Below are 27348 nucleotides of genomic sequence, written 5' to 3' on the forward strand. Positions count from 1 at the left end.
GCCTCTGGGCTGGGGACCTGGGGACCCTGACAGCGGTGCTGCAGCTGCAGGGAGTTCACTTAGGACCTCAGGGCTGACTGAACTTTCCACATCTCGCTGTAGCCTAAAACAAGTGGCCGCTGAGATGGGAAGACTGGAGCGGATCCAGCGATAGCCTGTGAAGCCAAGGCCAGGGGACTGAGCTAAGTAAGAACAAGAGGAAGGCACCACACCCTCTCAGCTTTGCATGCTGACACAACAGGGAATTAGAAAATAAAATTAGCTTGCACGATTTCAGATGGGGACAGATGCTTTTTTACTTGATTTTTTTAAAATTCCCACAAAAACCTCAAGTGGAGTTAATAATGTATGAAAATTAGGTACCATGTGTGCTCTTTACTTCGTAATGTTTTTATTAAGCAGCTAGTTGATTTAAAAATAACAGAACACGGCAGTTGACACAATGGCAGACTCTGGTGTGTATGGAAACATCCTCTAAATGTTCCGTCAGGTTTTCCATTACATAAGAATATTTTTAAAGATGTCTTCCAAATTATCACATAAGATAAAATTATATCAAGCTGCAGTTTGATAAAATAAATTGTTCAACTATAAATTCCAGTTCTGTTTTTAAATAATGGCTTTGTCAGTTACAGGTTACACATGGGAATATGTTTCTGCTGACCTTGTCAATGCTTGGTAGATAGAGATGTGCATCTTTTCAGTGTTTTGCTGGTCATTTCCCAATTAGACCCTCCCTCCCTCCTTCCCTCCCCCATCCCTTTGTCACCTGGCCTTTGAGTAGAAGGATAAGACAGGAGAAAGAGGAGAGGTTTTGGACCCATAGACTTCCCAACAGTTCAAGAGATGCCTCAGTTCTGAAAGCAGAAATAAATGTGTGTGACGTTGACCTGTAGCCATTGGGCTAGCTGGTGAATGTTCCTTCCCCAGAGTTTGAGTGCAGGTTTCTTTTTGTTTTATTCTTTGAGAATTTCACACGTGTATGCAATGGACTATGATCATATACACCCCCATTCACCATTTCCAGTTCCTCCATGTCCTCTAACACCCCCCTCCTAACTTCATGTCATGGTTGTTACTATGCCTTCCTCTTCCTTCATACACACAGTGCTGTCCATATGTATGTGGTGCCATCCACCAAGCACTGGAAACCTACATGGAGCCTTCTCTGAGAAGAACGATTTGCCCTCTTCTGGCAGTTACTAATTGCCAATAGCTCTTGATTGCAGGTTCCTGTCATTCCCTCAGTCCTGAGGACACCATGCACTATCTCAGAGGACAGTGTTCCCCTGGTCCTATCCCAGTATTGTTTGGGCCTTACTGACCCATGTGGCACTGGTAGAAAGGTGATGTCCACACCTATCTGGCAGAGGAGATACCATGATCAAGAAAGGTGCTGTGCAGAAGTTTCTGTGGTCTAAGAGCAAACAGAAACAGAGTGAAGTTTAGTAATGTAGACTGCAAAGCTCCTGATTTAACTTTTCTCTGCTCTCCAATGGGCTTTACTTATGTGTTGCCGTAGAATAGTGAAGTATTCAATAAAACAAACAAGTAAGGACAGCATCTGCTTATCTCTAGGGTGAGAGGAGGATCCTGTGTAGCTGAGACGACTTGAGTCCTGGTTTGTTCACTGGCATTCTTTATTCATGGACACTTAGGAGATGGCATTGTGGAGATAAAATTCTGAAGCTACTGAGATGAACTACTAGGATGACTTGTTAGGCATTCTGTCCTCTTGCCTGTAACTTGTACCTGTCTCAGAAGACCTGGTTGGGCGTGTCCTTCCTCCCAGTGTCCCGTGACTGCCAGTGTTGACATCAGCTGAGTCACAGGCCTGCGCTAGCAACTTGGAGGAGTAATGCTTTGTACGTGTGTGGGGGTGGGCACATTTGAGCTGTATGATTTGCACAGTAAGATGTTTTTGGAATCTCTGTAAGGGGTTGGTTGGAGCAGAACTTTCCCATCTACACCAGGGTCTATAAAAACCACAGAACTGACTTCATGGGGCTTAAGTTTTTCTTTGTTATTTTCTTCTTTCTCTAATTAGGTTTTGCTCATATGCAGGACAGAACAGTCTGGCAGGAAACAACTGGCATTAAAATAACTCAAAGACAGGACTGTACCTCACATTAGCCTAGCAAGAATGGGAATGGGATTTGCTGCTCCAGGCCCTGGCAGTCTCAATAAATCCCGGCATAGGTAAGCATTTGCTCCAAAGAGAAGATGGGTCAGATGGAGGCTTGGCCGGCAGTCCTGAAACCTGGCTCCTGCCCAGCCTGCCCAGCCTGGACAGGCTTTGGGCAAGCTCTCTCTTCACTGACCTCATTGTGCTCAGAAACAATCTGGGAGCAATAATGTCTGCTCTTGAGTTCTCAGAATCCTAAAGGGGAACAGTTGACTGTCAGGATCTAAGGGTCGCTTGTTTCCCCAGGGTGAAGATGGATGGAGTTTAGGGAACTCAAGTAGAATTTCACCATATGTGCATTGGGCCTTGGAGGACAGAGGCTCTCTTTTTTGTAAGTTATAGATTCCAATAAGAGAAAGGATATGACCAGATTTGGGGTTTGTGAGTCGTATCACAAAAGTGTGCTGTAGCTCATCTATAGCCTCGCTGAGTTTTCACTGTTAATGTCCCTAATCATGTTGAAAGCATGTGTAAGGTACCCTTCCCATCTCGTTCTGATTATGATCCTTCCATCAAGTGAGAAAGAGTACCTGTCTGTTCTGAAATAAGCCACAAAGAAGCCAGTTCTTGGGGATCCCTGCAGTGATGAGTGTGGTGCTTTAGTCTGGTGGGTTGTCACCAGGGAGGCAAGTGGGGTAGAGGACAACACACCCAACCCTTCCTGCTGACTCCTCTCGAACCCTTCCAACCTGTTTGGTGTAGCTAGCTGCAGGTCATTTGAATGTGCCATTCCCTAGAGAGAATGGAATCTTCAAGATTATAGGGTCTGACCGAGCATGAAGGACTAGGACTCAAATCCTCTGGTTATTAATGGAGACAGCCCTCATTATTAGCACCACACAAGCAGGAGTCACCTTTCATTTCATAGTTTCTGTCACTGTGGCACTGTATGTCCTCAGCATAAAGAGATAAAGATGCCCCGAGTCATGGTGTATGTGTGTGAAAGAACAGCGTATTGGTAATAGTTCCCTGGTGCTTTGAGCATCCAGTGCCCTGGGCACGTCATTTATGGTGAAGCACTGGGCATCAAAGGCCTGCATAACTGGTTTTCTCTTGCCAGTGAAGTGCTGCCATCATTAGCGACAGATACCCCAACCCCGAAGGCAGGCCCCTCATCTGTACAGTGCCCCTCATCTGTACAGTGCAGCTGGCTGAGTTCCTCTTTTCCTCGTCATGGTTCCTGTAGATGAAGGGTTCTATAACCACTCTGCTGAGAACCAGGAGCCTAACCTTCCTTCCCTCCATGGCCATTGCCTGGCCTGCTCTTCCAAACAGCATTGGCCTGCTCCTTTCGTATTTCTGTATCTGGCATGTTGTATGTGCCACAGAGCAATGACATATCCCTGCCATTGTTTTAATGAACAGGGCACCCTGGCTGCCACTCAGTCTTGGTGCCTTATCCTCTGTGCCACTCTCCCATCTGCTCTGTTCAAGAGCTTTGGGATGAGTCCACCAGCAGAGTTTTGACGTCCTTCACTCCTGGAAGATGCTCCTGCCTGAGGGGCACTGCAGTCCCAACTCACCCCTCACTCCTCCACTTTGCTGGCTTGCTTCACCTTCACTGGGACTGGACCTCGGGTTTTCAGGCTTTCCTGGTGTGGCTCCTTTGGCTTGTCTTCCTGCATATCATTTTCCACTCAGGCTCTGCACTGCCTTCTGCTTTCTACCATCGTAGGCGTGACCACGAGCCACATGTTCTGGGCAAATGGGAGGGCTCTGGGGGAACTGCATTTAGGTGGGCTTATGATGGATGCACATACACACGTCAAGTGTTTAGAACAGAGACTGGCTTCGGCACTTCAGTGGGGTTACCAACCATTTATCTGGTGGACAGGAAGCCCCAAAGATGCAAGTGATGTGCTACTCTCTGCTGTGACCCTGACCCCAGACTAGAGCGAGGAATATAATCTGTGTTCAGGGAATATCTGTTAAATGAAGTTAATATGTTGAGGGAGAAAGGTTATATGGCTCCCTGGACAGAAGGTGGGGTTTAATGTCTAGAGCAGTGGTTCCCAACCCGTGGGCCAGATATCCTGGATATCAGATATTTACATTAGGATTCATAACAGTAGCAAAATTACAGCTATAAAGTAGCAATGAAATAACTTCATGGTTGGGGGTCACCATAACATGAGGAACTGTATCCAAGGGTCTCCGCATTAGGAAGGTTGAGAACCACAGGTCTAGAGGCCTCAGGATTTCCCATGCTGCCAAACTGAAAGAAAGCCCAAAGCCTTGCTGGTTTGCTCTCGGCTGCAAGTGTCCCAAACGACACTGGTTTTTAACAGTAAGCGGCACAATTGCTGTCCCTGACAGAAGCTCACCAGAGGTTTCTGTGCACCCCAGGAGTCCTTCCTCGTCTCTAGCACTGTGCAGTGCCAGGGTTCCCATGTGGCCAAGGTCACCTCACTCCTGTGTATCTCAGTGAGGGAAACCCTTCTTTGACACCCCTGCAGCTCCCACAGGTCACCCACCACACGCCATAAGGTCAGGTGCTATTCCCCTTGAAGCGGAAATCAGCAGGTGCAGCAGGGAGGGGCTGGGGGTGACCAGTGTGGTGCTGACAATGACTTCTCCATGGATTGTCCACAGAGAGGATGGTGACAAATCGTCTTGGCATCTGAAGAGTTAGCAAAATCATATGGTAGCAGAGTGGGGTCCTAGCAGGTGATATTAGCATGACATTTGTTCAGACATATATATATAAAAATATGCACACCCTTGGGTAGGGCTTGCCCTCTGAGTGATAGTCCCGTCTCCACCATGTTCTTTATATTTAGTTCTGTTTTCCCTGTGTACTTGATGGATGCTTCAAGGTGTTCCAGTTTGCAGGCTTGGCTGCAGGGCACATAGATCCTATGTTCCTGTAATCTTAGAGAATGCTCTTGGAGCTTGGGGATGTTCATGACAAAGAAAGTCCTTCTCTTAGAGCCCCTGGAGGGCTCTTGGGCCCAGAGCTGCCTTTGGAAGGTTGGATTTGTCTCCAAGGCTCTAAAGTCAGTCCTTGGGACAAAGTCTCCTTCACAATGTGGACATCTTTTCAGTGCACCAAACAAGCGGCAAGGAGAGAAAAGCACTAAACAAGCAGAGAGGAGAGAAGCTGAGAAGCGTGCAGTATCCGCACTCTGGATGCTGTGCTCACAGACCCCCAGTGCTGGTCTTCTCTTTGACACAGATGTCCTGTTAATTTGAAAGCCACTTTCTATAGGAGCCCATGCACAGTACCATGCTTTTCTTTCTCTTTCTTCCTTTTCTCATTAGTTCCTAGGAGGGAAGTAGGGGAGTGGAGAGGGAAAGAAAAATGGGAAGATCTATCTGCTTGAAAGAAGAAAGGGAGGGAAAAAAGGAGGGTGGGAAGGAGAGGGAAGAGAGAAAAGGAAAGGAAAACAGCCCATCTGCTTCTTTGCCCTGAGATATAAATTCCACCTCCTGGATGCGTTGGACCCAGTTTTCCGAGAAAAGGCTTAAATTTATTAATTTGGTTCACAGTGTTCTCACAGGAAACTTTATTTGGTGGCCTGGAGCCATGTGGGATTGGGTTATTTTAAGATAAGTAATGTAAGAGAATCAGCATTGCATGCTTGGCAGAAACATGGCTGTGCCTATTGCTTAGAGAATTATCACATGTGATTTAAAAGCTTGGCTCATTGTGGTGGGGGGACGCCAGGGGTAAGGTGAAGTTCAAATCTGTGTCTCCTCATTTGTGCGCTGTGGGACAATGCCTTTGTATCAGAGATGCATCTGATGGGTGCTGCTTGGAGCTGTGATGCCCCAGAGCAGCCCCTGTCCCTGGGATCATGCCTCTCTGTTAGGACCTGTTACAAAGAGCGGGAAGCAAAAGGCACAGCGAGACTCGCATGAGGTCTGACAATAAGCTGGTACCTGTAATATTCATTTCGGCACCTATAATATTCACATTTCCTGTGTGTTACCTCTAAAAAGGAGAAATAAAACTGAGAAGGGCCTCTTACATCTGAAACAAATATCATACTTTCAACACTTGACTTAGATCACATCTGTGATTATCCACTTATGTGGGTATCTACCTATACTATTGAATACAGGAGTGTATATACACCAAAAGGCAGCTTAGCATAATGCGCTGCAGAACACTGACTCCCAAATTTTTAGGTTTTATGAACCAGAAATACAGAAAATAAAAGAAATTGGGGAATCCAGCATGTACTGTCAACTTATGTTTAACAAACAATAATAATAATATGATGATGATTATTATAATGTATTATTATATGATTATGGTTATTATTATTTTTTTTTTTGAGACACGGTTTTTATGTGTTGCCCTGGTCATCCTGGAACTCACTCTGTAGATCAGGCTGGCCTTGACCTCAGAGATCTGTGCTCCTCTGCCTCCGAAGTGCTGGGATTAAAGGCATACACCACCACCGCCTGACATACCAAAATTATTTTTAATTAAACATTATTTTATGGGTATAGGTGTTTTGCCTGAATGTATCTCTGTATGCCTGGTGCCCCCAGAGGCCAGAAGAGGTTGTGGGGTGCCTGGTAGTGGAGCTTCCATGTGGGTGCTGGGAACGGAACAGGGTCTTCTACAAGATCAATTAGTGCTGTTAACTACTGAGCCATTTCTCCAGCCCCTGAAATTATTGTAAAATTTTAGCAAAATACACATATAATTTGCTATCTTAACTATTTTTTAGTGTATATTTCTGTAGCACCAGGTATATTTACAAGCTAAGATGATTTTTTTTTTTTTTAAAGAAAAGAGTAAGACAGAGAGACTCATGCCTGACCTCCTGGTATCAAAAAAGAAAGAGATTTTCAACACCAAGAGAGAAATGAAACACATTCTTAGTGTAAAAAGCCCTTCCTCGTCTGTGGCAGCATGTATAAAGAAAATATGGAGCATAATGCTGCAGTGAAATGCAGCAAACGTTCATGTTGCCACTTCCTCAAGTTGAAAAATGCTAAGATGGTGTCACCTTTTCTTTTGGTCGTTCCTGTTTAAAGGGCTGGAACATGAGCTGTTTGTTACCAGGCCACGGTCAGACAGTGAGCGTCTGCAGCATGAAGTCAGCCACACACCTAGAACCCGGTGGAGGAGGCGTCCTTTCACTGGCTGGCTGTCGATGAAGGAAGCTCTGTGCTGACATACACTCTGCCATCTGTGCTCCAACTGTCCTGTGCAAATAGCTCATGGCCTGGCCCTAGTCAGAAGCCAAACTCTAGGTCTGGTTTTGTTCTTAAAAAAGTGAAAGTTGACAGTTATAGTTGAAGCCTGGGTCTCTTCATTCCACCATGTTTCCCTCTCCTCTCCACTGCACTGGAGCTAGAGTCTGCCTTCCCACCCATTTTCGTGTATAGTGGGTAAATTCATCACAGTGTGCAGTGTGAGCTCATCATGGCCTGCAGTGTGCGAGCTCATCACAGCTTGCAATGTGTGAGCTCATCACAGTGTGCAGTGTATGACCTAATCATGGTGTGTAGTGTATGAACTCATCATGTAGTATAAGAGCTCATCATGGTGTGTAGTTCTGTCTCTAAAACTTTATTTTTGCACAACATGATTTTAAAGTCTCTTCTATTTTTATACTTGCAAATTTATCTGTCCTACAGTATTACTTCTTGTGACTTTAGCATGTTGTATTTATCTGTCTTATTAATGGGTATTTGCGTTGTTTCTAGGTTGGGTTTTTTTTTTGTTTTGTTTTGTTTTTTTTTGCTAAGATAACACTACACATTCTTACAAGCCTTCCTGTGTATATGGGGCGGAATCTTTTAAAAAAATAATATTTTTACTATTTTTTTTGAGAATTTCATGTATTTTATCATATTCATGCTCTTTCCCAAACCCTCCCAGATCCACCCCCATCTTCCTGCCCACCCAACTTTGTGCTGTTCTCTCTTTCTCAAAACCATTGTTCAGCTGGGTGCTAGTGGCGCACACCTTTAATCCCAGTACTCGGGAGGCAGAGGCAGGTGGATCTCTGAGTTTGAGGCCAGCCTGATCTATAGAAGGAGTTCCAGGATGGCCAGGGCTACACAGAGAAACCCTGTCTCAAAAACAAAACAAGACAAAACAACAAACAAACAAACAAACAAAATCTCAACCAACCAAAGCAAAACAAAACCATTGATTGATCCAGTTTGTCTCTACAAATGATCTTGGGTGTAGGGTCTGCCCTGGAGAATGGTTGACCTATTAAGGCTCATGCTCTTAAAGAAAATGAACTTTTCCTATCACAGCCAATAGCTCCTCAGCAAGGAGTGAGACGTCATGTGCCCCTCCCACTGTTCCATGCTGGGATTTTGTCTGGCTTGAGGTGACACAGGTCTTGTACATGCTGACACAACCACTTGGTTTATATGCCCACCTTCCCTGTTGTATCTGGAAACATCATTTCCTTGTAGTTATCCACCACCTCTGGCTCTTACAATCTTTCAGGGGTGGAATCTTGTAAGGGAAGTTCCCTGGATCAATGATGCAATTCAGCACAAAATCTAATTAGCATCTCAACCAGTCTGGTTATTTGCTATAACTTTTCAGGTTAATGGAAATTGGGAAGGATAATACTGTAAGCCAATCATCAATAAATTTGGTTTCTTGGACCAGATTGAAAGCTACTGATTGTTCATCAGTATAAGGTTGAGTTCAAAGTCTGTATATAAAAGTAGTGCTCTGGAAGGCTGTGTGCAGTGATTGCATCTTTGGACACGGGGCAGAGGCCAGCTGGGAGAGGCTAGCTCTTCATTGAATTTCTTTCCATGTGATGGAGAAAATGCCTGCAGAGTTGGTCTGGGAAGCAGATGGAGCTGGGTGTTTCTGTCTCTCAGGGTTTGGTACAGATGCCTTTCTTGGTCCAAGAAAATCTCGTGAACCAAAACTTGGCTAGTATTCTCTACAAGCCTTTTTTGGAGTGGCTGTACTGTTGCTCAGAGTGTGAGATGACCTAAGTTTCTTCTGACTGTCTAGTCTGTGGTTACTTTGAAACTGTTGGGGAGATATCAAGGGAGGAGATGGGTCCAGGTCACATCAGATCATGTGTCCCACCCCGAAAGTTGGAGGATGCTCCAGTGACTGGTGGCCCATCTGTGACTACTATTAGCATAGTAGGAGCACATGGCTTGGATGAGTCAGGCTTCAGGCTCAAGAATGTAACCGAGACAGTGTATTTTATTCCACAGTCTTCTTTGTTACCTTCAGCAAACAGTGGAATGCTTTGAACACTCTTTAAAAAATACTAAATGGGAAGGCAATGGTGAGAAAAGCTCCAATGCCATCAAAGAAAATGGTAACAAGAGGGAAAAAAAAGCCTTTGTCATTTAAGGAGTTCTTCTGAGCCGGTGTAAGAAGCCTGGTACATGGCTATCTTCACATCCCCCATGCTGGGTGATGAGAAGTCAGAGCGGCATTAGGCAGGAGGCAGGTAGAGAATCTGTGCTAAGGATTCAGGTGCTGTTTGATCAGTGTTGTTCATAGTTGGATCTCTGAGCAATTGGGATAAACCAGGCATCAGGCAGGGGCATTGCCTGTGCGTTCCATATGGGAAGTTCTCATGCATTGGCTACCTAGTCGCATCTTCACCAATTCAAAATATTTTCTTTTTTAATCAGCTGTCAAAGCTGGAGAAGCAGCAGCAGAGAAAAGAAAAGACCAGAGCCAAGGGGCCTTCCGAGTCGAGCAAAGAACGAAATGTACCCCGAAAAGAGGACCGCAGCGCCAGCAGCGGGGCAGAGGGCGATGTGTCTTCGGAGCGGGAGCCATAGATGCAGGAGCAGGAGCTCAGGTAGGAGGTTTCCACCTGCACAGCTTTGTTCCCCACATTGTAGGGGACCAGAAATGAATTAAGGTGCGATGGCTGCCAAGGTAGCATCCATCTTTGAACATTCATTCCTGGCATTCTTGAGCGCGCTACTTTGCAGCTCGGTGAAGGTCACTGCTGTAAGATTGTGTTGTAGTCATCAAAATGTGTACAGCCGGCTACATGCAGGCTGAGGGATGCACCCAGTGGATGGCGTGTGTCCCTCCTGCATAGTTTGTGCCAGCCACACTGCCTGGGCCTGACTGGCATCTGTGTGCTCTCCTGCTGTCAGGCCCCACCTCTCTCTTACCCTCCCACCCTGTCCACTATTGCTACTCTTACTCTCGGTAAGTCCAGTGGTCAGTGTCCTCTGAAGTAGTCTTTTCTCACCATTGCCTGGTTTGTGTTTTACCATCATTCCTTTCATATTGCATGACATTGTCATTTGTTTATTATATCAAGAGAGTGTCTTGCTATGTACTATTGATTGGCTTCAAACTCAGCTCTGCAGCTTGGGCTGTTTTCATACTCACAGCATTATTTCTGCCTCTGTCCCCCAAGCACTGAGGCTCCAGGGATGTACCGTCATGCCCATTGGATGTTCTTCACTATTTCCATGCCTAAGGCTGTGTTGACTTGACTGCAGCTTTAAATTCATCTTCCAGAGGCCCCAGTGGCCTCTGTCTCAGTTTCCTTGTCAGATATACTATCCAAGTCCCTTACTGAATGGACACTGGACCAAATATTGGAATACAGATGTGAGGGATCTATGGCCTGTCTTTACAAAGTTCACACATTCGAGAAGAAAATAGAAACAGTTGTGTCACAGCAAAATGCAGTATGGTATGGACAGAGCAGAGTATGGGGTAGAAAGGACTCTAGAAGTTGACTTTGAAGGACACATGGTACTGGGGAGGTGAAGGATAAGAGCAGGGAATAGCCACCAAGGCAAGAGGGATAAGTGTGTGTTAGTTTTGGTCACTATAACTAACGGAAACATCTGCTTTTGGAAAGACTTGTTTTAGCTCACAGTTGTGGAAGTTTCAGCCAATGATTTCTTGACCCTGTTGATTTTTGAGCATTTGGCAAGGCCATATATAGTGGTAGGCACATATAGTGATGCAAGCTGCTCACCTCATGGCCAGGAAGCACAAAGAGGAGAGAGGGGAGGAAGAGAAGGCTGGGATTCCATGGTCTTCTTTAGAAGCACACCGGGAACAGCCTGAAGACTTCCTACCAGGCCCCATGTTTGAAAAATTCCACTGCCTCCCAGTAGTGCCATGGTGCAGACAGACCATGCCCTGACTATGTGAGCCTTTGGAGGACACTCCAGATCCAAAATACAGCAAGATGCCAGCATTTTTTGTTGGTGGAGTGGAAATGACAAAATAGAGAGCTTTGTAAAAGAGGAAGTGAAGATTAACTGAAGGGTTGGGTACCAGTGGGGAGAGCAGAGAGCTTCTTGGAGTGTGGACTTCTTCCTACGGTAATGACAAACCTCTGAGAAGTTTTAGTATGCAAGTGACGTAGTCAGACATAACATAAACCCATCCTCTGGCTCTGTGGAGTGAGACTGGAAGTAGAGAGGCCAGTTTGGAAGATCTGCAGAAATCCAAAGGAATAGTGGGATTAGACGACAGAGGTAGGCTGGAAGATGTGAAGATCAGCTTGGTTATCAATGTGAGTGTTGGGGAGGGGGCTTCTAGAATGATGTAGGGACAGGGTGAACTCACAGAAATAGGAGGGAAGACGAACAATAACTGTTTTGGTGACAGTCTTGTGTCTGTGGTGCTGGGGCTGAGAAGAGGTCTTAGGCATTTTGAAGCCTTCAGCTTATATATCAATTAAACCATGTCTGAAGACAAGGTCAGTCTGAAGATACTAAACTACAAGAGGAGCGGCTTCCAGCAAGGCCTTCTCTTCCCTCCTAAAACAGTGTCTATAAGATGTCTGTGGCTTTGAGGATGTTTGTGCACAGATATTATGATGCATCAGTAATAGTTGGGTGTAGTAGTACCCACTCCCAACAGATACAGGAATGAATAGAGAGCTAAGAAAAGCTGGGCCCTGGTAGTTTGGAGGGCTGTGATGGAATCCTCCTGCCTTTGATTTCCCCTATACCTTCCCTATAGCACTATGCTGTCTTCCAGTGTACCTATGGGAAGATGGCGGCACTAAGTAGCTGGTTTTGATTGACTTAACTTCACACATTCATGTATGAGTGACGTGGAGTCAGAGAAAGGTCACATCACATTGGGCCTCTTTGATCACAGCCACCAGCTCACCAGTTTCTCATTTTGATGCTCAGGCCTAAAGCCGTTGGTTTTTACTCATGAACTGAAAAACGTGATGTGATATTTGATTTCTAATTAATGTTAAGTATTCATAAATATGTGATAACATTTTATGTGACTCATGTATTACATAAAATGTCCATTCCTACTCTTTCTAAAACTTGATGTTTTTTCTGCCAGTAGTCAGTTTCATCATACAAATATAGCTGATGTTACTGGTTAATAATCTGTTTAAAGGTGGGAATTGTGGCACATGCAGACAGGGCACAGAGGGCAGGGATGAAGAGGGATGATGGAGAGGAGGCCTATGCCTGGCTGAGGGCAGAAAGCGTTCAGGGTATTGTGTAGCCAGTTGAAAGAGCAGAGGGCCAGCCAGATGGAGAGGAAGCCAGAGTCCAGTCTCATGTTCAAATAGACAGGGCCAGCAAGAAGACATGGTTAGGCTTAAGACACTCAACAAGAGGAAGACCATGCCTGGGACTGGAAACCTAGCCCACCACTCAGTGCTGGTGAGGTCATGGTTATGGAGAAGAATCTACAACTTCTAATTTACCCAACCAGCATAGTCCCTACCAACAATCTATAAACATCTGTCTTTGTACCCACAGATAAGTGTAGTCTTCACCTCTCACCAAGGAAACTTCTCTTCAAAAGATAGAGACCATCACAGAAAATCACAACCAATCAAAATGCAGCATTGTGGAGCCCAGTCCCAGTGGTGACATCTACAGCACACTCCACACCTAAGGCTCAGGGAACATCGTAGAAGAGGGGGTGGAAAGAGTGTAAGAGTCAGAGGATCAGGAGTTTGCCGTGAGATGGTGTCTCCTTGTAACATTAGAAGCTCCACCTATAAAGTCTCACCAACATGATTGCCCAAACATGAGCCGAACAAGGATGACACCAATGGACATGCCAAAGTGGACAGCGGGTGGGGGGTTGGGGAGCCCACAAGGCACAACCCTACACAGAGAACTATAGGCACCTGAGAAGAGCTGGGAGTGGGATAGGTGGTCTTTCCCAGGGAAGATCACACTAATTGGTTTATCCAGTGCCAAATGGTCAGCCCCGAAAACACATACAAGTAGCATCATATGACTGAACAGTTTTTATATATATACATATATGCATGCAATAACAATTAGTGAAAAAAAATAGACCAAGAATCTGAAGGCGAAAGGGGAGAGGTATATGGGAGGGTCTGGAGAAAGGAAAGGGAAGGGAGAAATATAATTGTATTATAATCTCAAATAAACAAACAAAACAGAAGGCATGGGTAGGCCTCAGGTCTGCCATGCTCATTAGAAACAGGCCCTAACACAACACTGGCGTTCATCCAGGGCTTCCTCTCATCTTCGAAAGCTGGTGACTTTTGAAGTGTTTATGTGATTTCTACCTCCATGGTATTTCTTCCCTTTAAAGAGTCAGGCCCACTTCCTGCAGCTGTTGCAGAACAAGGGCAGAATGCATGCAGCAGTCAGAATGCATGCAGCAGTCTGTGTAGGAAGGAGGCACTGGCCTAAACCCCAGTGTCTGCACATAGTCCTTTTAGGCTCCCATAGAGGGAAGCATGGAAGACGGGCTCCTCTGCCCTCGCTGACAAAGGTCAGAAGGACCCTGTCTGTCAGCTCAGTTGTGCTGGGAAGCACTTAACTTGGTTCAGAAGTGGACACCAGCCTGGCCTCCAGTCATGGATCCTCGGACTGTGGGCAGTCGCCCACATTCTCTTAACACTTGTGGACACTGTCTTTCCTCTCGACTTTTGTTAGACTGTAAACTATAGCCTTTTCTGGAGAATTAGGACTTTAGCTACAAGTTTAATACAAATGAAATGTTTAAACTACCATGACAAAAATGATGGGAGAGGGCTAAAAACATGAGCACTCATCTCAAAGAACCAAACCCAGATTATCAACCTAAATACACATGCTGTGCACACAAACATATATACGCATGCTGTACACACAAGTGTCTAGATACATACCTGTGCACACAAACATGTATGCACATGCTGTACACACAAGTGTCTAGACACATACCTGTGCACACAAACATGTATACACATGCAGTACACACAAGTTTCTAGACACATGGTATGCACACAAACATGTATACACATGCTGTACACTCAAGTGTCTAGGCACATGGTATGCACACAAACATGTATACACATGCTGTACACACAAGTGTCTAGGCATATGCCTGTGCACACAAATGTATACAGATGCCTGTCCACATATTATGCTTTGTGCTTTCAAACATCTTGAGCAATTATAATGCCAGCTAGCTGATGGCTGCATTATATTATTGACCTATCAGCAAATTTTACAAATGCAATGTCGTGAGTTTTGCTTTAACTATCTCAGAAAATCTTGGTTTTACTTATTGAGGTATAAAGAATTTGGTTACTTTTTAAATCATCACAAAACAGAACAATTTGACAGCTTTTTTTTGCTTTGAATTTGGCCTCAAAATAATTCTAAAAAATCATTTTGGAGAGAACTTTATATGTAAACAGTATGTCTATCAGTCCTACCCTCCTCCCTATCTCCAACCCCAGTGTCCCTCCTCTTTCTCAAACTCAAAAGCAGCCTCCACTTTAATTATTACTGTTACGTGCATATTTATACATAAGTCATTGAGTTCAGTTAGTATTGTTTGCATGTACACGTCCAGGGTTGACCATTGGGATTGGGTAACCTGTTTCATCCCTGGAGGAAACTAATTCTCCCTCTTTTAGCAGCCATTGGCTACCTGTAGCTCTTCATCTAGGGGTGGGAACATGTGGAATTTCCCTTGTCCACATTGATATGTCAACTAATATTGTCATACCACTCTTGTTTAGGCAAACATATTGTTGATATTTCATGGTGAAATTTGTCATGTCTAGCTGCAAGTGTCTTAGGTCTCTGGTTCTTATAATCTTTCCTCTTCCATGATTTTCCCTGAGTCTTGGGTATAGGGGTTGCCTTGGAGATCTATCAGTTGGGGTTAGATCCCCCACAGTGACTTATTCTCTGGATTTTGAGCAGTTGTGGATCTCTGTAGTAGTCTCCATATGTTGCAAAAAGAAGCTTCCTTGATGACTGGTAAGAGTTACACTTACCTGTGGATATAAGATTAAATATTTAGAATACAGTTAGAAATTAGATTGGTTTAGGAAAGTGGCAGTAGTACATTTTTCTCTAGGATGTAGGATCTCTCCAGCCATGGGTAGTTGGCTAGGTTTACAGAACCAGGGATTAATTCCCTCTTTAAGTCCAACTAGATAGCTCCTGGTTACCTCCAAGATAAAATGCCGCCATTGCACCACCATGGATACATTGCCAGTTCAGTCATTGTTGTGGTTCATAGGCTTTACAGCAGGGTAGGACTACTGATTGCTTTTTCCCTTGGCTGTGTGTGTGTGTGCGTGTGCGTGTGCGTGTGCATGTGCATGTGCGTGTGCATGTGCATGTGTGTGTGTGTGTGTATCACCTTCCGATGCTATGAGAACTAATCCTCAGGAGGAGGTTTCGAGCTTTATTCCTCCAGGTTTATGTCTGCCGTGTGTGGTGTCTACAGCAATAGGGTCTCACTGTCAAACTCTTGAAGATAACCAAGGGCCATGGCAGTCTCCTGTATTGTTTGGGGAGACTCTCACATTTCAATTGTAATCCAGATGAGAGACAGCTGCAACAGAGCCTGGCAGGAAGACTCCCTTTGAGCCTGTGTGCTGAAGGCCAAGAACCAGTGAGGGGCTGGGGTTTACCCACCTCTGAGAATTTAGCCACCTTTCTGTGGATTTGAAGACTTTGAAGGGCCCAACTAAAGGACAGGTGCTACTACAATTACACGTTTAGGTTTTGTGTTGTCACTTTGAAGAAATGTGTCATCTCAATAGGCCACAAAATCGCCCTCAGACATGTCAGATACTGGTGGAAGCAGAAGGAAGAATGGCAGAGAGTGACCTTGCGTTTGTTTAGTTGCGAGGAAGAGCGGTCCAGATGGGAGATGCAGCTTTCTTTCCCTTTTCTTAAAAAGGAGAAAGAGCCCTGGGGAGCCCGGGGCGGCGGCAGCAGTGGGGGGGGGGGAGGCAGGGGAGCGGCTTTGAATTTTCAGGGCTTGAGAGGGAAAAGGGAAAGGCAAAGACAAGATAATGAGAAACTCATATCATTGGCTGTATTTTTCTTTGAAAATGATTAAATACCCTTCGTGGTTGGGAGGATATTCCCAGGGCGGGGGCATTTCTCTGTCACATTGCAAATGTTCCTTTCTATTTCATCAAACAGGCCTAAAAATGCTAAAATTAACATTTGTTCTGTGCACGGTCTCATTTCTTCTGGTTCCTCACCTTGCTCCTCAGGACCAGAGGGTTTATGGTGAGGCTGGGACTCAATTATTTCCCTGTTAGCAGGCTGGTGTTAGGGCAGCCTGGGCTGGAAGACAGTCTTTGCTTCCGTGTGACCCATTGCTTCATTTGAGTATTTACTTGGCTGCTGTATTAGGGTGTGAGAAGAGCTCCTGACCAGTACCCCACATTTCATCCTCAAATGTCAACACACTCAAAAACAAACAAGGGAAATGTTTTGGAAGCTGCCATCTGTTTACTTTGCCAGCTTGGCCTTTTTCAGAATAGTGAGATGCAGCCATCTTGATGGGGTGTTGTTTTTCCCAATGAGCAGAGTAGTTGAGTAGTGCATGCACACAGGTGTGTGTGTGTGTGTGTGTGTGTGTGTGCGCGCGCGCGCGCGTGTGCGTGCACTCTAGAGTTTACAATGTGCATTTTCAGTGTCTCTAATTCTACTTTTAAACAGCACCGTACTAAGTTACCTGCACAACACTGTCTTCCCGGTTCTTCCTTCCTATGGCGTTACTGCCATGGCCCCCACCTGGCACATGGTATGAACACTGGTGTATTGATTTTTACTAATCCTCAGTGGCTATTTGTAAAATGAATTAAGATTAAGAAAAGTTGGTTGCCTTCATTTCTCTGACTATGGCGTTTCCTTTCATGCTGTGAACACAGGTTTTCAAACTATTTCATGTTCCTTCTGTCTAAAGAATTGCTTTCCAGAGAAACATCACCCTTTACAATAGCCACAACTAATATAAAATACCTTGGGATAACACTAACTAAACAAGTGAAAGACCTTTTTGATAAGAACTTTAAATCTCTAAAGAAAGAAATTAAAGAAGATATCAGAAAATGGAAGGATCTCCCATGCTCATGGATAGGTAGGATTAACATAGTAAAAATGGCAATCTTACCAAAAGCAATCGACAGATTCAATGCAATCCCCATCAAAATCCCAACACAATTCTTCACAGACTTGGAAAGAAAAATACTCAACTTTATATGGAAAAACAAAAGACCCAGGATAGCTAAAAGAATCCTATACGATAAAGCAACCCTTGGAGGCATCACCATCCCGGACCTCAAACTCTACTATAGAGCTATACTAATAAAAACAGCTTGGTACTGGTATAAAAACCGACATATGGACCAATAGAATCGAATTGAAGACCCTGACATTAATCCATGCACATATGGACACCTGGTTTTTGACAAAGGAGCCAAAACTATACAATGGAACAAAGAAAGTATCTTCAACAAATGGTGCTGGCATAACTGGATGTCAATATGTAAAAGATTACAAATAGATCCATATCTGTCACCATGCACAAAACTCAAGTCCAAGTGGATCAAAGACCTAAACATAAATCCAGTTACACTAAACTTAATAGAAAAGAAGATAGGAAGCACTCTTGAACGCATTGGCACTGGAGACCATTTCCTAAATAAAACACCGACAGCACAGACCCTGAGCACAACCATTAATAAATGGGACCTCTCAAAACTGAGAAGCTTTTGCAGGGCAAAAGACACAGTCAATAAGACAAAAAGACAGCCAACAGATTGGGAAAAGATCTTCACCAACCCCACATCTGACAGAGGATTGATCTCCACAATATATAAAGAACTCAAGAAACTAGACATCAAAGCACTGAACAGTCCAATTAAAAAATGGGCTAAAGAGCTAAACAGAGAATTCACAAAACAAGAACTACAAATGGCTGAAAGACATTTAAAGAAATGCTCAACATCCTTAATCATCAGAGAAATGCAAATCAAAACGACTCTGAGATACCACCTTACACCTGTTAGAATGGCTAAGATCAAAAACACCAATGACAACCAATGTTGGAGAGGATGTGGAGCAAAGGGAACACTCCTCCACTGTTGGTGGGAATGTAAACTTGTACAACCACTGTGGAAATCAGTATGGCGGTTTCTCAGAAAATTAGGAATCGAACTACCTCAAGACCCAGCCATCCCACTCTTGGGCATATACCCAAAGAATGCTGATACATACCATAAAGATACATGCTCAGCTATGTTCATAGCAGCACTATTTGTAATAGCCAGAACCTGGAAACAACCTAGATGCCCATCAATGGAAGAATGGATGAAAAAAATGTGGTACATATACACAATGGAGTACTACTCAGCAGAGAAAAACAATGAAAGCATGAAATTTGCAGGCAAATGGATGGAACTAGAAAAAATCATCCTGAGTGAGGTAACCCAAACCCAGAAAGACAGTTATGGTATGTACTCACTCATTGGTGGATTCTAGATATAAAATGAACAATCAGACCACAAACCATAGAACCATAGAGGCTATATATATAGCATGGAGGTCCCTAGGACGACTGTGGCATATAATAAATTTCAGTTTTACTCAATTATTGAAAAAAAATAGCCAAATGAATGGAAACACATGAACTATGAACCAAAGGCTGAGGGGCTCCCAGCTGGATCAGGCCCTCTGAATAGGTGAGACAGTTGATTGGCTTGATCAGTTTGGGAGGCATCTAGGCAGTGGGACCAAGTCCTGTGCTCATTCCATGAGTTGGCTATTTGAAACCAGGAACTTATGCAGGGACACTTGGCTCAGTCTGGGAGGAAGGGACTGGACCTCCCTGGACTGAGTCTACCAAGTTGATCACAGTCCTCGGGGGAGGACTTGTCCTGGAGGAGGTGGGAATGGAGGGTGGGCTGGGGGTAAGGGGAGGGCGTGGGAGGGGGGAGAATAGGGGAACCCATGGCTGATATGTAGAACTGAATGGTATTGTAAAATAAAAAATATATATCACAAAAAAAAGAATTGCTTTCCATATTTTTGAAGCACATATTTGAGGAAATCTTTAGTTTTCTCTTTTGTTTTTGAAAGATAATTTTGTTGGTCTAGAATTCTGATACTTTTTGTATTTTCAATATTTAAATGTTTCATTTCTCTCCTTTTAAATTCCTTTTCAAATGTACTTTTAGTTTTAAAGGACATATAGTGGTTGTACGTGTTTATGGTATGTAGTGCGACCTTTCAATATATGTATACATATATAATATATATATATACACATATGTATATATATGTATATATGTATCAGATATACTAGCATACCTGCCACCAAAGACACATTGTTTTGTTGTTGTTTAGAACATTCAAAGTCTTCTTCACTAGCTACCAGGAAGCATCCTGTTATTTATTGTCGGCTGTAGTCACCCTGCTGTAGGTGTGGTAGTCGGCTGTAGTCACCCTGCTGTAGGTGTGGTAGTCGGCTGTAGTCACCCCACTGAAGGTGTGGTAGTCGGCTGTAGTCACCCCACTGAAGGTGTGGTAGTCGGCTGTAGTCACCCTGCTGTAGGTGTGGTAGTCGGCTGTAGTCACCCTGCTGAAGGTGTGGTAGTCGGCTGTAGTCACCCTGCTGTAGGTGTGGTAGTCGGCTGTAGTCACCCCACTGAAGGTGTGGTAGTCGGCTGTAGTCACCCTGCTGAAGGTGTGGTAGTCGGCTGTAGTCACCCCGCTGAAGGTGTGGTAGTCGGCTGTAGTCACCCCACTGAAGGTGTGGTAGTCGGCTGTAGTCACCCTGCTGTAGGTGTGGTAGTCGGCTGTAGTCACCCCAATGTAGGTGTGGTAGTCGGCTGTAGTCACCCCACTGAAGGTGTGGTAGTCGGCTGTAGTCACCCCACTGAAGGTGTGGTAGTCGGCTGTAGTCACCCCGCTGTAGGTGTGGTAGAACAGTACTAGTTACTCTAATCTAACATATTCTTGGCTAGCTGTACCCCTGTGCCCATTTACTACCTGCTAGTTTAGGGGAAGGGGAGGGAAAGGGGCTCTGGAGAAAGGCACCTGGTAGAATTGTCCTTCAGGCGAGAGATTTATTAATGTTGCAGGTAAGGTCTGAAGTAAGAAGCTTCGGTTCTCATGGTGCAGTGCCATATCTAGTCATCAAGGTTTCTGAGGGAGGGGGTGGTCCTGTGTTGTGAGGAAGCAGGATTAGTTAATATGTAACCCATGCTACCTGACCACAGTCAGGCTGTCTCTGGATTCCTAGACAGCATGAAAATGAGCTCTTGTGGCCTGCCAGCTCTTTGCTGCTGTGTGAGAGGGGTGGGGCTGGTCCATGAGGCTCTTCTTACTAGCATCTGGGGACTGGTTCTAACACCATCCCTTTGCGTTTTCTCCCCAACGCTCTTCCCAGATTCTAGTCTTATTCAATCTATTCTCTACCTCTCTGAGGTCAACTTTGTCTTCTCCATAGAAATAAGAACATGTAACATTTGTCCTTTTATATATGACTCATTTCTCTTACATAATGTCTGTTGCTTCCATCCATGTTGTTGCAAATGAAACAGTTTCATTCTTTTTTGAATGGGTGTTGAATATCCTATTATGGATATAAAATACATTTTAAAAAATCCATTTATCTATTGATAGTCACCTAGGTTGATTTCATTTCCTGGCTATTGTGAATAGTGTGTTAATAAACATATGAATGTACCTTTGGGTTACTAATCACAATTCTTGCAGACATAGTCCTGGTAGTGGGATTGCTAGATCATATGGTGATTTTATTTCTAGTTGTTTGAGAAACTTTTATACTGTTTCCTATAATGGCTGTTCTAACTTACATTCCCATCAAAAATGTCAGATTTCCTATTTCTCTACCTCCTCACCAGCATTCATTATTTTTCTTTTATAACAATCATTCTAACTGGGAGAGAATGACATCTCATTGTGGTTCTTATCTACATTTCTCTGATGATTGGTGATGATGAGTTTTTCATATGCTTATTGGCTATTTGGATGTGTTGGTTTTGGGAAATGTCTGTTCAGGTAACTTGCCCATTTAAAAATCACATTTTTTTAGTGGTTTGTTTGAATTTCTTATATAGCCTAAAAATCACTTCTTGTCTTAGAGTTTACAAATATTTTCCCATTTTCTAGGTTGTCTCTTCACGCTGTTGAATGCTTTGCTTTACACGGAGCTTTTAGTTTGACGTCACCTCATTCATCGTTTTGTTTGTTTGTTTGTTTTTGCCTGTGCTTTTGCAATCACATCCAAGTGTTTATCCCATGATGCCCTGAAGTCTTTTTTCTCATAATTCTATAGTTTCAGGACTTACATTTTGATTCACATTGAGTTGATTTTTGTATATGGTAAGAAATGGGGGTTTAGTTCTTCTATGTGTGACAGTCTACCATTTATCAAAGACTTTTCTTTCTTCAATGTATGCCCTGTCAAAGAAAGAAGTGTCTATAAGGACATGTTTTTAACTCTTGGTGCTCTGTCTGTTTTGTTGGTTTATTTAATGTGCACGTATACCATGTTGCCTGGGGAATTATCACTCTATAGTATATTCTGAGGTCAGGTATTATAACTCCTTCAGCTTTGTCCTTTTTCCTTAGAATTGCTTTGGTTATTTGATTCCATACAGTTTTGGGAAGTTTGATTTTTGTATATTTATAAAGGATGATTTTCAAGTTCTATAGTCTTTAAAAAATTCAAGCACTTTAAAAGTTCCAAGTCTCTTTAAAATATCCAGTTTCTTAACTGTGGGCTCCTATCAAATAATAATAATAATAATAATAATAATAATAATAATAATAATAATAATAAAAACCATTTTAAGTACATTAAATACTTCTTACTCCAAAATGAAAAAAACAGGTCATGCAAACAATTACATTTAAAAAGAACCAAATTCCAACAGTGTAACAAGCCCAGTGTCTGCTATCTGGAACTCACTCATGATATTCTGGGCTCTAAAAGACTCTGGGCACTGCCCCTCACTAGCTCTGCCATCCATGGCATACACAATTGGTCTCATGTCTAACCGGCTCCATTCCATAGCTGCTGTTGTCATCCATCCCATGGTGGTCATCTCATGGTCCTAGCATCTCAGTTATGCTGGGGTCTCCACTGTAACTGAGGCTTTACCTAGTGTTGTAATTCTTGGCCTTGGGTGTCAATGTTCCCTAGACCTTAACAGCAGCTATTGATATAGTTCCTCGGCATAGAATGTCTGAAACTCTTGGTTCTCAAGGCCTGGCTGATCTTTGAGACTCCTCCAGTGACCATGACCTGCAGTTCCTTTTCTTTGGAACTTTGAAGCTTTTGAGCCTTCTCCAGCCTCAGCTCTTTGTACTCTTTTACATCGTCTATAGTTCCAGTTTCTCTTGTTACTGTCTTCGCTGCTTTCTAGAACCTTCGAGCTGCATGTCTTTGCTGTCATGGCTGCCACTACTGGGCAGTAGCTACCCATTCATTTTGCTGTTTCCACCATTTCTGTTGCTACAATACTGATGTTACAGCCATTGCTTTTGCTGTCTCTACTGCAGCTGTTTCTACTATAGCTCTGTGGCTGCCTCTTCCCACTGCTGCTCTTCTTGTTGTCCCTCTCATTCTGCTGTTACTGCCATTGTTGCTGTGACTTCCATGGTACTAGCTGAGTCTAGTCAGCTAAGGACTATCAAAAGTAGGCAAGAAAAGACCACTCAAGGGCAATGAGTGTTAGATGATGCCTAGAGACAGAACGAGTAAACTGTCAAGGAATAGACCACTGAGTACTTGTTACTTGGACCGACTTGAGGAATCTGATTTATTGGTTCAGTTGGCATCAGAAAATGAAAATTAATATGGCACACAGGAAAATATGCCAAACGAAATGTTTCCCTGAGGAGCTATTACTCTGGTTACAATAGATTGAATTATTAGTGTTCAAGAAGATGTTTTCATGCTGGCAACATGGAATCACCAAAACAAACACAGAGGAGAAAGATACCTGATCAGAGGAGGTCCTGGAAACCCCCATCTCCTGGAAGAAGCCCAGGACCAGCAGTAACCCAGCTCCACTTGGAATGAGCCTACTACAAAGGGAGAAAAGGTGAACTGCATCCTCTCCTCACTTGCACTGGGGGAGTGGACCTCCTTCACAGCTCAGGATGATGCAGAACATATTATAGAGAAAATCAGCCTAGCATACCAGAGGATGAGCAGAGAGGCTCTAAGAAAGATGGTCAGTGGTGAGGCCACCAAAAAAGCCAACATCTCCAAGATGTTTTATTATCTAAGAACTTTTTAGAAAACATAGTTTGAGGAAGAGGACGTTTTCCAGATATGTTTTGTAAGCACAAAGTGCTTCTTGACTTGTCACCCAAGCTTATGCAACTTTAGCAGCAATTACCAACTCCAAAGTCACAGTTGGAAAATAAATCCTCCTGAGACTAATTTTTAATTTTCAGAAAGGATATTAAAGAAATGATAAGTGATTTTGTCTGAGTACCTCAAATGTTGTTGTACATCTTATTAAGCAAGACATGGGACAGGAAGTTCTATGCATAGAGGTACTCATTTTACTACTGGGAAGAGCAGCAGGTGATAGTCTTGAAGTAGCCATCTGCTTGCTCAAAGAATGCAGCCTCAAATGAACATAGACTTCACCAGGAGGAATCAGTGCTAGTTTTGAATTCCTTCAAAATGGTCTACACAAGTCTGAAATTGACAAAGGAGATCAGCACATGATTGAAGTTATGTTTGCTACACAGAAAGATGGATTTAAGGACCACCTTGTTATTCTAGAAGGACTTGACTCAGTTCACCCACATGCTCACTTTGGAAGGTGACTATAATCCAGAAGATACTCTTAATGTTTTCATAATGTTCCAGTCTTACAGAGAATGAAGAAAAGTGCAAGCTGTTAAGAAGGAAAATTTTTTTTCTTATCAAAATACTTTATTTCAGGAGATCACTCAAAAAAGACATTCCACATTGGAAAGACACACCAACAATAACCTTGACCTTTTTTTGTGGCCTTTCTGTTTCTCTCTCTCTCTCTCTCTCTCTCTCTCTCTCTCTCTCTCTCTCTCTCTCTCTAAATTAAAACAATTTTATGCTTAAAGTAGAAGACAAGAAATATTTTCCAATCAGACTTTAAGATTATATGTGTGTGTGTGTGTATATATACACACATACATATATATAATCAGCTTAGCAAACACACACATACACACAATCAGCCTAGCATGCCAGAGGATGAGCAGAGAGGCCCTAAAGGAAATGATCAGTGGTGAAGCCACCAACAAAGTCAACATCTCCAATGGCAGTTTTATTATCCAATATGTAATTTATATATTATATAATATACAATACATATGTGAGATATATATATATATATATATGTATATATAAAATACATTTTAATATATTAATATGTAGCTAGAGTTTTCCTGCCTGGCCCACAGTCAGGACAAATCTCTGTCACCCGCCAGTCTCACAGCCGCTCAGACCCAACCAAGTAAACACAGAGACTTATATTGCTTACAAACTGTATGGCCATGGCAGGCTTCTTGCTAACTGTTCTTATAGCTGAAATTAATCCAGTTGCACAATTCTATACCCTGCCACATGGCTTGTGGCTTACCGGTATCTTTTCATGCTGCTTGTCAGGGTGGTGGCTGGCAGTGACTCCTTCCGCCTTCCTGTTCTTTTATTTCTCCTCTCTGTTAGTCCCACCTATACTTCCTTCCTAGCCACTGGCCAGTCAGTGTTTTATTGATTGACCAATCAGAGCAACTTGACATACAGACCATCCCTCAGCACAGCCAAGTGCAGACCATCTCAGACACCTGCACTCAGGCCCGTGGTCCTAATCATCCTCTATGCGGACCTGCCGGGTAAAGCCACGAGGAACCCAAGAACAGGCTCCCACAGGACATACAGAACATCCCACAGCATTAATATATATTTCTGATCCGGGGAGGGGAGGAAGGGATGGAGCTGCCTGTAGTTCAGAAAGTGTTTGGCTTTTCTGTTCTTAGTGAGGTGGCTCTCTGCTAAGAAGGAAAATTCTTAATGAGGACCATGATTCAAACAAAGACCAGGATGCTGGCAGTAGTGAAAAGGAGGAGGAGGATGAAGGACAGAACGTGACTGTTCACGACAAAACTGAAATTCATCTGGTCTCGTTTTTGTCATGTGACTCGCTACTCAGTCAGGTTTAGAGTCTGAAGAAGGTACTTACAAACTGCTGACAAAGGGAGTTCCCTAAACGTCCAAACAAGACCTCTGCAGTATGATGCTTGGTTGTTGTGCCAACAGAGGGCCTAGGAAAGTCTGCTCACTTTCATTAACAAGGAGATTGTGCATGCTGATAAAGGAATACATGGAATCATTTGAAAGAATATTCGGAGAACAAGATGATACTGCACACCAGTTAGAAATAAGTAAAGTGAGAAATGTTGCTGAGATGTTTGCTCACTTTTTACATGTTTGTTTCCATGGCATGTTCTGGAAGATATGAAGGTGATGAAGCCATTATGTCACCTTGTAGAATTTTTGTCAAAATATTTTTCCAGGAACTGTGTAAACTTAATGCAAGATTAAAATATGAGATCCCATAGCCATTCTTTGAAGGATTATTACCTTAAAACAATCCAAGGAACACTTGCTTTGCCATCAACTTTTATATTTCTATAGGCCTTAGAGCCCGGTTCCCAATTTTCCTAATGCTGTGACCCTTTAATACAGTTTCTCATGTTCTGGTGACCCCCAACAATAAAATTATTTTGTTGCTACTTCATAACTGAAATTTGGCTACTGTTATGAATCATAATGTAAATATCTGATATGCGACCCCCAAAGGGGTTGCAACCTTAAAGGTTGAGAACTGCTGCCTTAGAGGTTTAATGGAAGGATTGTGTGAGTGTCTCAGAAGTACACCAAAACTCATCATAGCACAGAAACCAGATGCTGAGCAGAAAAGACTCTCCCTGCCCTCTTGTCTTTCGTGTTGTCCTCTTGGGACTCTGACTCCTCCGACTTCAGTTCTGACAGCAGCGAAATCTCTGTGTGGGCTGGGAGTGCCAGTCACACTTGTGGACTGGACTTTCCCATGGTATATGCCAGGCTCGAGCTTGTGTGGACAAGTGTCCAGTGTTCATCGGCCCTTCCTTCACTCTGATGTCTTCCTTTCCTTGTGTACCAGCGCCTTCGGCTGCCCACACTTAGCTTTGTGGTCTGGGGTTCTCTCACCCTGACATTCCTCAAATGGTATCCTTAGGGTGTTAGCTGAGGGGGCAGAGACCTCCCAAATACTTTGGGAGTTATGGGAAGCACCCACACAGCACTGAGATCTGTACAGGCAAAGGACTTGGCTTAGTTCCTTCAGGTGCTGGGATGACGCAGCTGTGGGCATCAGGCACACCACTGAAACGTCAGCGTTCTCAGTGATAGGTGACTCCAGGGCTTGCTCCCTCCCACTGGCCTCAGGCTCCTGGCTACCAAAGTCCAGCTCTCAGTTGATGAGTCCTGCTTCCATCTGCTGATGGTGGAGTTGTGTGCTTTACAGCTTGAGCGAAGCCTTGAGAAGCCCCTGCTCTTCAGCTTCTCGGTGTCAGGCCTTCCTGCTGTCCACATCTATCCCCAGAACTGTCTTTTGCTCTGGGGCTGGGGCTGGTTAACTTCAGACTCCCTCCCTGACTTGTGGATGGCTCACTGTTCTCAGGCCCCAGAGTGGGTCAGCTTTGAACAGGTCCCCTCTCAAGATAGTGGGCAGTCCTTGCTCCCCACATCATGCAGACTGACAAAATGGAACTCGGATTTATTCGTGACCCACGAGTGGGAGGAATTTTGGTCTCACCAAAACCACCGCTGCATTTAAGGCTTCTGAGGATGGAAGGCTTGTTTCGAGGGTAGGGCTGCCTCTCCCTTTCCACCTCGGACCCCTAGACTAGCTTTGAGGTGAGGGCTGTGCTTC

General features: G+C 43.8%; 1 protein-coding gene and 2 pseudogenes across 1 annotated transcript in view; all 3 read left to right on the plus strand.

Annotated features, from left to right (window-relative positions):
- The window catches only part of Dtd1 (D-aminoacyl-tRNA deacylase 1), a 177468-nt gene that overhangs the window by 142283 nt on the left and 7837 nt on the right, over nucleotides 1–27348 (plus strand). Inside the window, exon 5 of the mRNA XM_016002981.3 lies at nucleotides 9782–9954. Coding sequence (XP_015858467.1) covers nucleotides 9782–9934 — 153 coding nt within the window. The 3' untranslated portion in view covers nucleotides 9935–9954. The remainder of the gene's footprint in view (nucleotides 1–9781; nucleotides 9955–27348) is intronic.
- On the plus strand, nucleotides 23031–24400 carry LOC102920558 (pre-mRNA-splicing factor CWC22 homolog pseudogene; annotated as a pseudogene).
- Nucleotides 24627–26221, plus strand: LOC143266801 (pre-mRNA-splicing factor CWC22 homolog pseudogene; annotated as a pseudogene).

The sequence above is a fragment of the Peromyscus maniculatus genome, chromosome 4 (assembly GCF_049852395.1).
Source record: "Peromyscus maniculatus bairdii isolate BWxNUB_F1_BW_parent chromosome 4, HU_Pman_BW_mat_3.1, whole genome shotgun sequence".
Taxonomy (NCBI): domain Eukaryota; kingdom Metazoa; phylum Chordata; class Mammalia; order Rodentia; family Cricetidae; genus Peromyscus; species Peromyscus maniculatus.